General features: G+C 40.3%; 1 protein-coding gene across 7 annotated transcripts in view; it reads left to right on the top strand.

Moving 5' to 3' along the window:
• BEGAIN (brain enriched guanylate kinase associated) overlaps nt 1–13,591 on the top strand; it is a 164,842-nt gene that overhangs the window by 86,378 nt on the left and 64,873 nt on the right. For 5 of the 7 annotated variants that reach the window (XM_076345457.1, XM_076345455.1, XM_076345454.1 and 2 more), the window contains one exon: nt 2,658–2,747. The exons of the other annotated variants lie outside the window; for them this stretch is intronic. In XM_076345457.1, the coding sequence (XP_076201572.1) occupies nt 2,658–2,747 (90 nt within the window). The remainder of the gene's footprint in view (nt 1–2,657; nt 2,748–13,591) is intronic. 7 annotated transcript variants of the gene reach the window in all.

Raw genomic sequence — 13,591 nt, 5'->3', positions numbered from 1 at the left:
AGAACTGGGAGCTTTTTCCATTTTGTTTCCTTTAAAATTTACAGTTGCTTTAGACAAAAATGTATGTATGTTTTGCTAATTTCTGATTTGTCAATGATAAAACAATATCCCATGTAAATTGCAGAAGCTGACAAATTAATTTTTGTGTTTGTATATCAGGCAAATAAATAAATCTTACAGTTTAATTATTTTTCAACCTTGCACATGAGAATGTGATTAGACGGACTACAACTGACACTGATTATCTGAGACGGGATGTTATTAAATCCCTTTGGGGAGCTTTTGAAAGACCCACCACATTTAGAGCAGAGAGCTTTTCTCTGCATTAGCTCATTTATGGAGCAATTACACTGGACTTACTACCAAAAAGATGTCAGGAAAAACACTGAGCAAACAGCTAAAGTGGAATTCACACCCCTCCCCTCTCTGTCAAAACATCTCACAACCTCATAGCCTTAAAATATCTTGTCAAGATTATCTATAGCAAAGCTATTTGCTATATATCAGTAAAAGGTATGAGATAGGTTAGATTAAGACTACATGGAAGAGAGCTGGTAATGGATCTGAAGACAGCAGAGATTTCTCCCTGCTCAAATGGCTTCTTTGCTCCAAAAGCCCCAATTTAATTAATTTTGTGGGCTTGAAAAGCCCAATGTTTTCATTTCTTCCACCTCAGAATTTGCAAATTTTATTTCATTAGAAAACTACTATGGAGGGTTTCTCAGTGAAGTGCAGAGAAATATGCAAAATGCACTGGTTTGAAAAATCTCCACTGGTTCTGGAAAAACCTGTGGCTGAATTCACTGTTTTTTTTCAAAATTAAGATTTCAAAGATGTGATTTTTAGGAGCAGTTTACAATTTTGTACCTAAAAATGTGCAGATACAAAGTGGAGAGCCAGGTAGAGACCATTTTCAAATCTGTATTCCTGCAATGGACTGTTTTCCTGACACCCATAGTTGAGAATGAAAATACATAGTGAAGTACCACAGAACTGGTATGTATTAAATAAGTACACCCCTATTGATTATGAGATTTGCAGTTTGAGAACATCAGAAAAGCTGCAAGAGATATATAATCCAAAGTAATACTGACAGTTCACTGAAGAACTGACAATACTGAGGTATTACAGATTGCAGAGATTTATTCTCACCTCCACTTTGATTTAAAAGCTAATATTGTTGTAAATTCATGTGATGACAACACCTAAACCTCGGGCCATCTCATTTTCTCTGCTGTCCCTGTGTATCTTCACATACTTAATCCAAGTCCAGTACAGAAGAAGTTAAAAGATACTTAAATGTTTCTTCTTTATTCAATGAACAACTCAGTGGGACAACTAGAGTAACATGCTGGAATTCACTTAGTGCTTTTCCTCAGAGTGCCTTAAAGAGCATCATCTTGCTGCCGATAGTTCTTGACATGAAGCCGATCCCAGGGTGGACTTACAACAGTGGCAGGAGACTCAGCAGAGTTCTCCTTTCCCATAAACACTGAGATTCTCTCCTACTTTCCGTAGCACAGCTATTGCTCCTGAAATGCGTTCTGTATGTAAAGATGTGTTCACGGTCCAGAAGGTCCCTACTTTGCAGTACCCACTAGTAATTGGTGGTGAATACTGGAAGGTAGGATTTTCTGCATGTGTAGTGATCACTGACCACAGGGAAAGCTTAGGCAAAAATTCTGGTTCATAAATATGACTATGCTTGAGTGAGGAAAAACTGATCTTTTATTGAGTTTATCCTTCAAGGCCTGTTCTGTTGCATTTCTGATATTGCAAAGGAACACAGCAATACTGTATGAGGTATTCTGCATGGCCAAATACTGTAGTCCTTACTCAGATTTTACTCAGGAAAAACCACCTTTGACTTGAGTGAGAATTTGCTTGACTAAGGACTGAACAGAGTGTTTTGAATCTTACCAGCATTGCTTGATGCTAATGTTGGGCAACATTTCTCATTGCTAATTTGCCTGCCTCGTTGGCCTTCTCCTGGGCTCTGGATCTGAATCATAGAATCATAGAATCATTGAGGTTGGAAAAGACCTCTAAGATCATCGAGTCCAACCATCTGCTTTTGCTGTGTGTCATTCATAGCTTATATTGCTAGTTCAGATTGCTTCTCTTTGTGCTTTTCATTTCCAGCAAATATTTTGCAGCTATTGTTCTGCTGCTGGTAGATGTGCATGGAACCTGGTATGTGGAACTTGAACCTCAGCCCAGATTTAATTAACAGCGTTAAACATGTTGTCACTACGGTGCTCAGAAGGAATTTTGCTGACCCTCTTTCAATGAAGCATAAATTTGTTTTATCTGATGTTTTTACAATGCAAAAATATAAGGGCTTGATTCACAAATCTTAAGACCAAATGTTTCTCCAGTAAAATAGATGGAGTAGCACCCATTTACAACCACCATAAGGTCAATTATAAATGTTTATTCTGACCTACAGTAGTCATAGAAGAAAATCACTAAATGTGTGTGCTGTAATATCACCTTGTTTTGTAGTTTTAATACTGCTTTAAAGTAAGATATCCTGAACAATAATTAGTACCAAATTGTGCCATAGCCTACTAATATGCAGCAAATCTAGCTAGGTTATCACTCGTATGTCTGATGAGCCATACCTAGCCATGGTTTATCCTCTATTCATGCTGCAGGGTACGAAATTCCTGGGTGCCAACCTGCCTATGGCAACCTAGAATTCTCCAGGGCAGGCTCGCAAAATCTTCACCTACTCTCTGGGACAGGTAACTAATAAGTGATGTTTTGTGAAGTTATGCTTTCTTTCTAACTTTCTGATGTTTGTAAAAATGTTTCATTTCTTCACGTCAGTCTGTAGTCTCCCATCGTTCAGTTGCGCTATGTTTTCTGAACTAGGGGAATAACAGCAGATCTGTTTATTATAGTACGCTTGATGCTTGTCTCAGCCAAGCCTGTAATAATTGTTTTTAACGTGTATAAAAACTGAAAGTTGTTTAAGAAGCTGCAAAATCCACAGCTACCTACTACCAGTTAATATTTTTTTCTGATGGAGTAGTTCTTATAATACAGATGCATTGCATTTCATTGTTGATGCCACAGTTATCTGGGCAGTTCACCCACCTTTCTTATATCGCTGGTATGTATTTATTCTCTCTCCTTTATCAGGTTTACATTAATCTTCGGTCTCCTGAAGTAAGGATTTTTTCAATGATATAGGTACAGAGATGTTGAAAGGATGGAGGAGTTATGACTGACTCTAGATTACATTCCTATGCAGCACATAGTATAAGTTTAAGTAATGACTCATTTTTCCATATTTTGCTTAGATTCTCTTCTACTTTTCTCCTGAATATACTCTTTGTTCTTTGTTGCTTGACTTTATTTCAAGTAGCAGGTGTGTAGAAGAAATGTCGTTCACTGAGCCTATAGTTTTCAATGACATATGAAATATTGAAATATATTTCAAAGTAAGAAATTAATTAAATAAAAAAATAAAGACAGGCTAAGCTTTAGATTGCCTTCTTGCAGTCTATTGATTTTCTTTGAATAATATGTGACAATTTTCATCTTAAGAGTGCTGCTAGTGTAGGAAAGACGTAAGTGAGATTCTTTTGGTATTTTTTGGCACAGCCTACACTCTGTGGAGTGAAAAAACCAACAATCTTGGAAAAGTGGTTTGAATTCCTATTTTTCAGTCCCCTGGGGCTCTGCACATGCACTCTACTCTTACCTGGATTTAGATGAGCCTGATACAAGAATAGCTTTGCTCTGCTGCTTGTCCTTGTTAAAACCAGGAGATGACCAGTGAAGCGAAATATAATCAGGGCATATAAGACTGTTTTTCAAAATGTTTGACCCTGATTCCAATTTGATTGAGTATTTGGAAGTCTTTTAAAATTGGAACAAATTCACACAGCCACAGTGTGATCACTGAGTTTGATCTTATGTGGTGTTTTTAAATGGATGCCCGTGGGGAAGTTCAGAGTCTTGGGATGACAATTAGCAGCCTTTCTGTAGGGCTCTCTCAAAAAAATGATCTCTTTTCCTACCATCACTGTCCACTTGTAGCTCTTACTTTCAAAAGAAAATAACCTTACTTTTATGGAGGACAATACCACACTTTATCTCCAAGTTTACCAAAGCTTAAAATGCCCACATCCAGGCTTTTAGCTCAGGCTATTTAGCCATTTCATAAAAAAAATAAACAGCCATTGAAAGATTATTTTCATTTCCCTCCTTGTTTTTTAAAAAGCTCACAAGGATCTAAATTTTTAGGGAGAGTTTAGTATTTCCTGAGAACATGCTTGTTTCTTTCCTGTTGATTAATTGAAATCTTAATCACACTGTTTCAACATATCTAGACTTTAAAATCTGGAAACTTGCTTTCCAATTATATTGAAAAACATCAGCTTGCTGAAGGAACTAAAAAAAACTAATTTGTTTGTGAAAATGAAAGATAGGGAGTATGACAACTGTCAGCACTTACAAAATGAGGATAGATTCTATTTTATCCAGCCTGATGCACCTTAACCTTTAAAAAAACTAACGAGAAAGCAAAAAAATTTCAGCAAGAGAGTTAAAAAAACCAAGTCTCAATTCACCCAGAATGCTAAAGTAGTTCAGTTATAAGGCAAAAAAAATGTGGCCTGTGTTTAGGTAATCCACATCTCAGGGCACAAGAGGAATTTTTTGGGAAAGTCTGTAGTAATGAAGCTGCTTCCTCACTCTGCATGGTTCTTTGGGGTGGTACGTCTGCAGGGTAGGTGGAAGCAGAGGGCTCCTGGGTCCCCTCTGAAGAAGCACGTTATACATTGCTTTTCACATGAATAGTGCAAGCATCTTTTCAGATTAATACCTGCTGCCTGGTTTGGTCCCTCCACACTTGCAGAAAACTCCTTCATTTACTGGCTCACTCCAAAAACTACAGAAGAGCTAATGCCAAGGTGCTGGACTGCTAACAGGAGTCTGGAGGAATGCAGTCCTGTTCCCTCTCCTTCTCCATACACCCACAAAGAAGGCAACAAAACAGTCTTTCTTACACTGAAAAGACAGTTCAGCTGAGGGAGCAGGATAAAATAGACTTGACTGAACCAATAAATTGTGACATTAGGTTGGGGCAAAGGTTCTAGGAAATGACAGCACAACATGCTGAGCGGTGAGGAACTTGCTAGAGGTGAACTCATTTATACTCTTGCAGAGTAGAAGACTTCTCAGTTAACAAGTCCTAAAATACTGTGCTGCAGTGTATGAAACAAGGTGGGGCTCGAAATAATTAGCCAAAGATGACAGATGGCAATTCCATTCTCTTTTTTTCCTTCTCTTCTTTTGCTGTGATATCAAGTTGATCAAAGAGCTGAGAATCATTCGTTATTGTAGAAAAACTAAAAATATCTTGAAATATTCAGGCAAAATAAGTTCATTCAGATAACAGCCAGTAGCTCTCATTGTTCCTGTTCAACACCTTATACATGAGTCTGTGTGTAGTAATAATTTCCCTCAGAATCTGAATTACATGTGCACAGCTGAGAATTCGGGTGTGTCCAGGCTAAGGAGTATTATTTAATCAATTTATTAATTTATTTAATTTGTTTGCTTGTCCAATGATCTATTCTACTGCCAGAAAACCTTCCAAAAAGCTTCCCTAGAGCTCACCTCTGTGGCATGTTGCTTTAGTAACGTCATACAGCTGTGTGTGATGGGGGAACTGAATGATAAAGAACAGAGACTGCAGTAGAACTGACCACACCAATGGCTACTGAAAGTGTCTGAGGGGTCCATGCTGTGTCTCACTCTAAGCAACAGCAGCATTATCTCCTATACTCTTTAATAATAATATCTGGCAACCATTGGCATTTTTTTAAAGGCAAGCACCTATGGATTCAAGTTAGAGATACAACAGGAGCTTCTGTCTTGTAGGACTCCTGTCACAAAAGAGGATCAGAATGCAACTGTGACCAGATATAATTAAAAAGAAAATTCAGTAATTTACTCAAAGAAGGTAATATACACTGCTTATAAAGGAAAAAAGCAGTGGCATCTGCAGTTCCTCCTCCGCCCAGTCCCAGTCCCAGTCCCAGTCCCAGTAGTAATTCTGTCTGACTAGTCCTGGAACCAAAAAAGTATACTTAATTTTTTCAACTGCTTAGCATAACCTTTCTGATGGGAAGTGTTAAGCCAGCCCACCAAAATGAGTCCCTTGAGCCAGACAAAGATGAATTTCAAATCAGAGGAAAGAGAAAATGATTGGGAAAGGAAGGAAATAGCTAAGGTGAGAACCCAGGTTATAGCCTCTGTCCATCAAACTGTGTCTGGATGCTTTATACCAAATGAAACAGAAACAAAATCCTTTCCCTACTACTAAAGCACATTTCTGTAGTAGTCTCCTACCGCACCTCCAACCTCAGTCCTTTAATAGGAAGAGTAAGATAAATTTCAGCTTGCTTCTGGGCAGTGGGTTTCACCCATTCTCATTGCATGTCCTATTACAAATATACAGAACAATTCAGGAGGAACCACATTCTTGTTCCAGCACAGCTTGATCCAGATGAATCAGGAAGGTAAACAGACAAAAGCAGAAGTGAGAAAGGTTTAATAACACAATTAAAATATAACTTTATAAGCTTGTGAGCTGATGTGGCAGGCTGCTTTCAGTAATTTCCAGAGGGAGTGCTTATCCCTGACTACAAACCAAAGCAATCTAGAAGCTGACTACTCAAAGCTGTAAGGAGAGCTGCTGCAACCAAAGGCAGCTTCCTCAATCACCTGGAGAGCTCTCTTTGGCTTCCAAATCATAAATTGAAGTCTACCTCTAATTTGGCTACCTCAATTTCTCAATACCTCACCCTTTCTTTTTTCTCCTTTCTCATGACTGCTTTGTAGTCTGGATTCCCTAGTGAGATGCAGTGCAGACTGCTAGGACTCTGCCAGACATTAAAAAGCAGGCAATGTCTGTTCAACAACTTCAAATCACTTTCTGTGTGAGGCAGCCACCCCGATAGCCTTTGTTACAGCAAGAAGTATTTGTTGCAGTCAGTCTTTTCTGCTGCTTTTCTTATCCTTTCGTACCCTGCAACTTTACATTGTAACTCACCATTTCTTCTAGCCAAATGTTTTATGCGAATATATCGGCCTCTGGAAAGCCAGAAAATAACAGCTCTTACAGAGATGAACCTTATTCCAGAGTCATGTCAAGAGCAGAGTCTGGGCAGCAAGCAGTGTGAAGATCCCTTCATCCCCAGGAATGGTCAGGGTCATGATGTCTCTGCTCTCTTGGACAAATGCTGGCTGAAGTTTGCCATGCCAGAATTTAACTCCCTTCTCTCCCAGCTTCACCAGCTGACTCATTTCAGATGTGGTCCAGAGCACTAAGCAACATTTGGACAATGCAGACAATTTGGAGCAGGGCATGAACATGAGCGGAGTCCTCCATTATCATGAGAAAATAAACATACTCTTTCTACCTCTAGAGAATGAGTCAGAAAACATGTATTCCTCCTTGAATTGCATGCTTTTTTTTCTTCTCTTGCAACCTTATTTTCAACCTCTTCATCCCTTCATTTTCTAGCAACACAGAGAAACAAATTGAACAGGGACAGTCTTTACCTAAACTTCTGTGGGATCCCTTACTGAACCTAACGGTTTGCATTTAAGCCGCTGACTCTAAGAGTCTATCTGCTGGAGCTGAAATCAGTCGATCCCCACAGACTTTAGGGAGAGCCTAACAGAGGCACTAGGAGGCAGCTTGGAAGAAGGCAGAGATCATAACAGCTTCTTCTGCTTCCGCTGTTTCACTCTGCTTTAGTCATCTTTGAATTTGGGCACAAGGCTCCTGCTTTTTCGTTGTGCACTGCATTCATTTCTCACATACAGCCAGCCTGACTACACACAGGTATTTAACCTCAAAAGTGTCTCGTAAGCAAAAGTGGTCATCTCGTTCATAGGAAACAGAAACGTATTGTGAAGACTCCAGATTCAAATCAAATTAGCAGAAGTATTAAATCAGTCCTCAGAGAGCTGGCTCAGCTCTTCAGCCTCCGTGCAGCCCGGTACCAAGCACAGTGCTGGGCTAGCCAGCACAGCTGCTCACAGTGGATGGTGCACATCCCAGTTTGTAAGTCTACGTCCTTCTCTCTCCATGACCTGCTCTGCCCCCTTGATTTCTTAGTGCTCTGCACAATAATGTGCTCCCTAGATGCAGGTCTGTATTTTCACTGTTCATTTTCATTTGCCCTCTGCAGTTGTCAGCACACTGGGGGAATCACAATTGCCTACCGAAGAAACTTCATTTAAAATAATCAAAACACCTTTAGTGTCTATTTCTGAAAGCTGTGATTTTATTAATAGTATTTCTATTTGATCCATTCAGAGCCTTAGGTTATGGATAGTACCTTTAAATAAAGGACAATTTGTACATCTTTATTATGAGCATATTTCAAAAATCTTACCATCTTCCACCGACAATAATGGTATTCACTTAAGACAACTCAGTGCTGACAGCTGATCCTCTAAGGGTTTTTTGCATGTCAACATGTAACTGAATTTTCATATCTTAATCGCCTCATATTATGATTAATATTGAATGCTCGTGTTGGATAGATGTATCTGTGGACTTCTTGTTATAGAAGTCACCCCTTCTGCAATGAAAGACTGTCAGGTCAATATAACCAAAACATAATTCAGTTTTAGTTTTAAGAGAGATCTCTCTTTTCTACCTCTTACAAATAAGCCCAGCACAGTTTAGATACATTTATTATATAATATCTCTTGCCTGGTCTGAATTTTTAATTGTGCAAATTATGCAACAGCCAGATACTCACATCCTAGGTGAAGAAAAGCTACCTTCCAAAATCCAGTGATACTTCTGTTTTAAGGTAGGTGTATCAGCTCTCCAGGTGCTGTGAATAGGCTCTAATGCTAAGGATCTATCCCACAGCACTTAGGACTTCAACTGCTAAACATCTTTTTTTTTTCTCCACCTCCCTTCCAAATGATTCTCTTTAATGTTTCTGATAAAGCATCCCTCTTCTCTGGTTTAAATTCTGCCAGAATGCCTGGAACCTAAGAAAAGGACTCTGTTACTTGATTTATGTGTCCATCAGTCATTTGGAAACTATCTGAGCTCCAGATTTGGATCACCCACACATTTGTTCTGAAACATATGTACAGGCCTTCCCTCTCACAATCCAAACCCAGCTTCAGGTTGTTTATTTTGAAAATAAGTACTGGAAAGAAAATTCAAACGGTTTAATACTTGCAAAAAAAAAAAAACCTCCAAAAGCTATCTATATATGTGTGTGTATATGTGTGTGTGTATATATATCTATAGGAAGGAAAGATCTGCATGCAATATGCAGGCAAACTGTTCATACTCCGAAGTTTCAAATATTTAACAAACTTCTTTGAAAGTAATGGAGAAATTTGGTGGATGTGCTGTAGTGAAAAAAACCCTGACAGACCTTGCTGAAAATTTGCAAAAAAATAGGTGAGCTGAACAAAGTGTGTGTGAGCCTGAATTTATAAGAAAATACCTATTGTAGAACTTGGATACACATTTGCCAAGGCATTTGTTTGGGTACAAATGAAGCTGCTGAATAAAGAGCACAAGAGCATTGGGATTTGCAGACTGGGCTCTGGGTCTGAGCTGCAGCAACGTAATCTATTTGCCCAATAAAACTAATTGCAAGTCTGTAGTTGGATTCTCAGAACTTGGATCTAGACTTTGTAATTTGATCCCATCCCCCTCCTAATCAGATGGAGCAAGCACAAGTTTAGCCACAAAAACTGCAGACAAGGGAGATAATTTTTGCATTACCCTTTTGAAATGGTGACCCTGAGCATGTAACACATAATCAAAACTTGATTAACATAGAAATCCAATTACTGCTTTATTAAAGATCTTTCATTAATCTAGAAAACACTTGTAAAATGCTTGGACTTCATTTCCCAACAACTACAAATCTGAAAACATTGTTGGGGGGTCAGATTCAATGACACAACTACCATCTCAAAGCTATTCCTCCTAGGCCAGGCTTTGGGTGCCTTTCTTGCAGCATGTCCACCCTGGGCAGCATGCAGATCTATCATGACCCATGCCAGAGCCGTGCCCCGTGACCAGCAGCAGAGCTGTGCTGGAATAAAAGGTCCTGGGTAATCCAGACCACCAGCCATGGATCAGCAGGAGCTGCAGAAGCCAAAATTCCCTGGTAGCCCCAAGATTAAGTTGGCAATGCAGTCCAGCTCCATTGAGTAGCAACGCAGTGGCACGGAGGACCTGTTGGCATCTCTACTAGCTGCGAACGTCCCCAGAGCTCTCTGTCCGCAGCTTGCTGCTCCCTGGGGTGTGAGCTACATGTCAGGAAGAGGTCCCCCAGGGCCTTGCCTCCTGCCTGGCTGACTGCCCTCGTCTCTGTGATGATAGACTCCATTCAAAGATCAGAAGCAAAACCAGGAATGTGGCTGTTTTCTCTCCTGGAGCCAAACAGGCCATCTCTTTGCAGAGGTCCACAGCAGCCTCACACTGTTGGGAAAATGCTTCTGGAAAAGCAAGTGCACAAACCTGGCCCCAGGCTCTCTGGCTGCCCACAACATCACCGCTCCTGGCTGTCTGTCATCAGTGGTCTAAGTCGGCACGGCATGGCTGGGCTCACGAGTGTCCCTTGGCCTTTCCCAGAGACCTTCTCCTGCTCTTTAGACTCCTTCACAACAAGCACCTCTGCAGGGCTGACCATTTTTTACTTTTCCCTAGATAAAAACCCACAGGGTGGAAGAAGAAAAGATGCTTTTTGAAATTCTGTTCCAGAATATATTTTTTAAATTTCTGTCATTCTCCCAAATTCCTGATCCTATGAAGCCCTTTTTTAGAATGTGACACATCGCAGACATGAAACAGATCTGAGAAACACTTTAAAAGCACTTAGTGGTTCTTTTTTGTGGGCCTCCACGCCATCTAAGCAAACAAGAAAGGGAATACTATTACCTCATCTCATACGCACAGTACTGACTCAGGAAGAGGGGGAGTTATCTGATGAGATGCAGTTGTCTACGTCTGAGCTACTTAACTAGATTCCCTTTGTAATTAACGGAAATGGGTACTTCCAGATTTGCATCACCTGATCTAAAAGTAGGCTTCTAAAATAGGTCAGATTAATCTCATCCTGATAGTGCCTGCTGTCACAACTGACTAAGAATGGGAGCCACAGCAGACCAGCAGTATTGACATTTGCTTCTGGTCAGGTCAATCTTGCCTTAACTCACTCGACCCGTGTAACACCAGGCACATTTGGCAAAGCCAGGTACAAGACTCAGAGCCCCAAACCCCAGACCAGGTTAGTTCCTACTTACATGTTCCTTCTCCCAAGGCAGGATGTTTACCCACAAAATGCAATTAGTTTGACTTAGGCTTTCACAGCTGCATTAAAACTTCTGTTTCACTGCCCAGAAATGAGAACCTTCGATATGTTTTTTCAGTATGTTTGACATGGGCATCTATCTTGCCTTCATTTTGCATTCCTTTCACTGATAATTTCCCTCCTAACATCATTAATCATATTTTGTTTTACTCACTCCTAGAGCTGTGTGAAGGAATGTAATCAGTCCATTTAGGGAGAATTTCAATAGTTCAAAAAATGGGTTTGCTCTGATTTTAAACAACATTGCAGAACCATCTACAAAGCAAAGCCCTGGGGTGGCAGGCAGATGTGAAAGTACTGCCGAAGCAGTTTGACCAGCCAGGTGGAAACGTGGGGTTTCCAGGACGCTCCACCAGTGGGGCAGCCCCGTAGATGTTGACTCTCAGGGAGTAACAGCTCAGGGAGCAACAGCTCAGAGAGCACCCTCTTTGTGGGCTGTCCGAGGGTAACAAGGTCTAGAAATCATCTGGCCTCCAGGCAGCTGAACAGGCCCAACTTTGCACGCCAGCACTACTCTGTCATCAGGCCATCTGCCAGGCAGATGAGCTGGCAGAAGATCAGACAGGTACAATGAAAACCTGCTTGTTTTCTAGCACACCTTCCTCAGAATAGAGCCGTCGCCACACGGAATCTTAGCTTTGCCTGAAATGCTCTGGTGGAAATATGTTCACCTGGAGCTTCTCCAGCCAGCGCTACAGATGAATCCTGACTGACGGCTGCAGGCTGAGATAGGCACACGTTGTCTGTCTCCATTCTGCTCATTGACCTGCGTACCCTTCCCTGGGGCTGAAGCTATGCAGAGTGGCACCGATTATCAGCTTAATGTACAGGCTGGTGGGGACATCTAGAAAAAAAAAATATCCATTTTGACCACTCATCAGCCTTTGTGGACAGAAGTCTATTGGATAGGGAGAGGTGACACCAGGAATGCAAACATCTCTTTGCTTCAAATCTCGTGCACGCTGGGATGGCAAAATTTTAAGGCCGGGAAAGTACCAGGAGTATTTGGTGGTACTTGAAATTGCCTGCACAGCCTTCTCATCTTTCTCCTGTGAAATAGACCTCTTTTCACTAAATGTAGAGCCTGAGTAGTGCTAACTCCCACCTGGTAATATCTCCCCTGAACGGCCTCTGAATTGTTGCTGAGGATCAACTCCAGCAACAGGATACAACAGTGAGGCTTGGTGTGTCTCTGTAGGAGCACTGCCTAGGGGAAGAGGGCTCCAAATTCCCTGGCAAGCGGCAACTCCGGAATTCAAACCTGGCAATTACTGGCAGCATTACAATGTTTGTGGGCACAAATTTCTGTGCCAATATATGTTTTCATATCTATTTTACATTTTCAGTGAGTATAAACAGAGCTAATTGGTGAATATAATACTTTGGAAAGTCTGAAGACCTTTTTTAATAATCTTTAAAGTAGCTTCCCTTGAGAGGTTTCCTTTCACTAGTCTAAATATTTAATATTGTACTTACTGTCCTTGTTTTTAGAGAAATACTGTAATGAAGCAAAATGGGTAATGACTTGCAAACCACTGGTTGTCACAGGAGCAGGACTTTGGAGTTCATTAGAAGAAATAGAGAACCACTCATGCAAAAGGTCCTACTCCACAGGATTTTTAATCCTGTCCTGTAATTTCTCACTCCTCCCAGCTGTCAGTTTCAGGAAGTCCATGGAATATAGGATTGGTGTTTTCTAAGACATAGCACTACCAGATTTCCCAAGACTATTTTTTATTTGCAAATAAGTCCTCTCCTTTCTCCTGGCTGTACTTTTTCCATTGAATTATTTTCTTAGTCTTTAAACTAAACAACTAATACACACACACACACATATATATAAAAATAAATATATTTGCTGAATACATATATATTTTTATTATATATATAATACAGAACCATGAGGGATGACTAGCCATAGAAGATAAATTATGAATTAAAATATATTGATTTACCAGCATTAAAAAGTTCGTGCAGTGAACTTTTCTAATTAGCTGGTATGTGACAAGCAGAAACAAAATGCAGTTAATTTGTGGAGTTTGTTGTTTTGGAGAAAAGGGAAAATGCTAAATGGTTGACTTCATGACTTTTGACTTTTTTTTTTTCCCCTCTTTTCAACCCTGGCTAAATTACCACTACCAAATTTGCAGGGGTACACAACAAAATTAAGCACTCCTTATGAAAATCCCAGACTTCTAGAA

This window comes from Aptenodytes patagonicus, chromosome 7, assembly GCF_965638725.1.
Source record: "Aptenodytes patagonicus chromosome 7, bAptPat1.pri.cur, whole genome shotgun sequence".
Lineage (NCBI taxonomy): Eukaryota > Metazoa > Chordata > Aves > Sphenisciformes > Spheniscidae > Aptenodytes > Aptenodytes patagonicus.
This window is presented reverse-complemented; position numbering and strand designations above follow the sequence as displayed.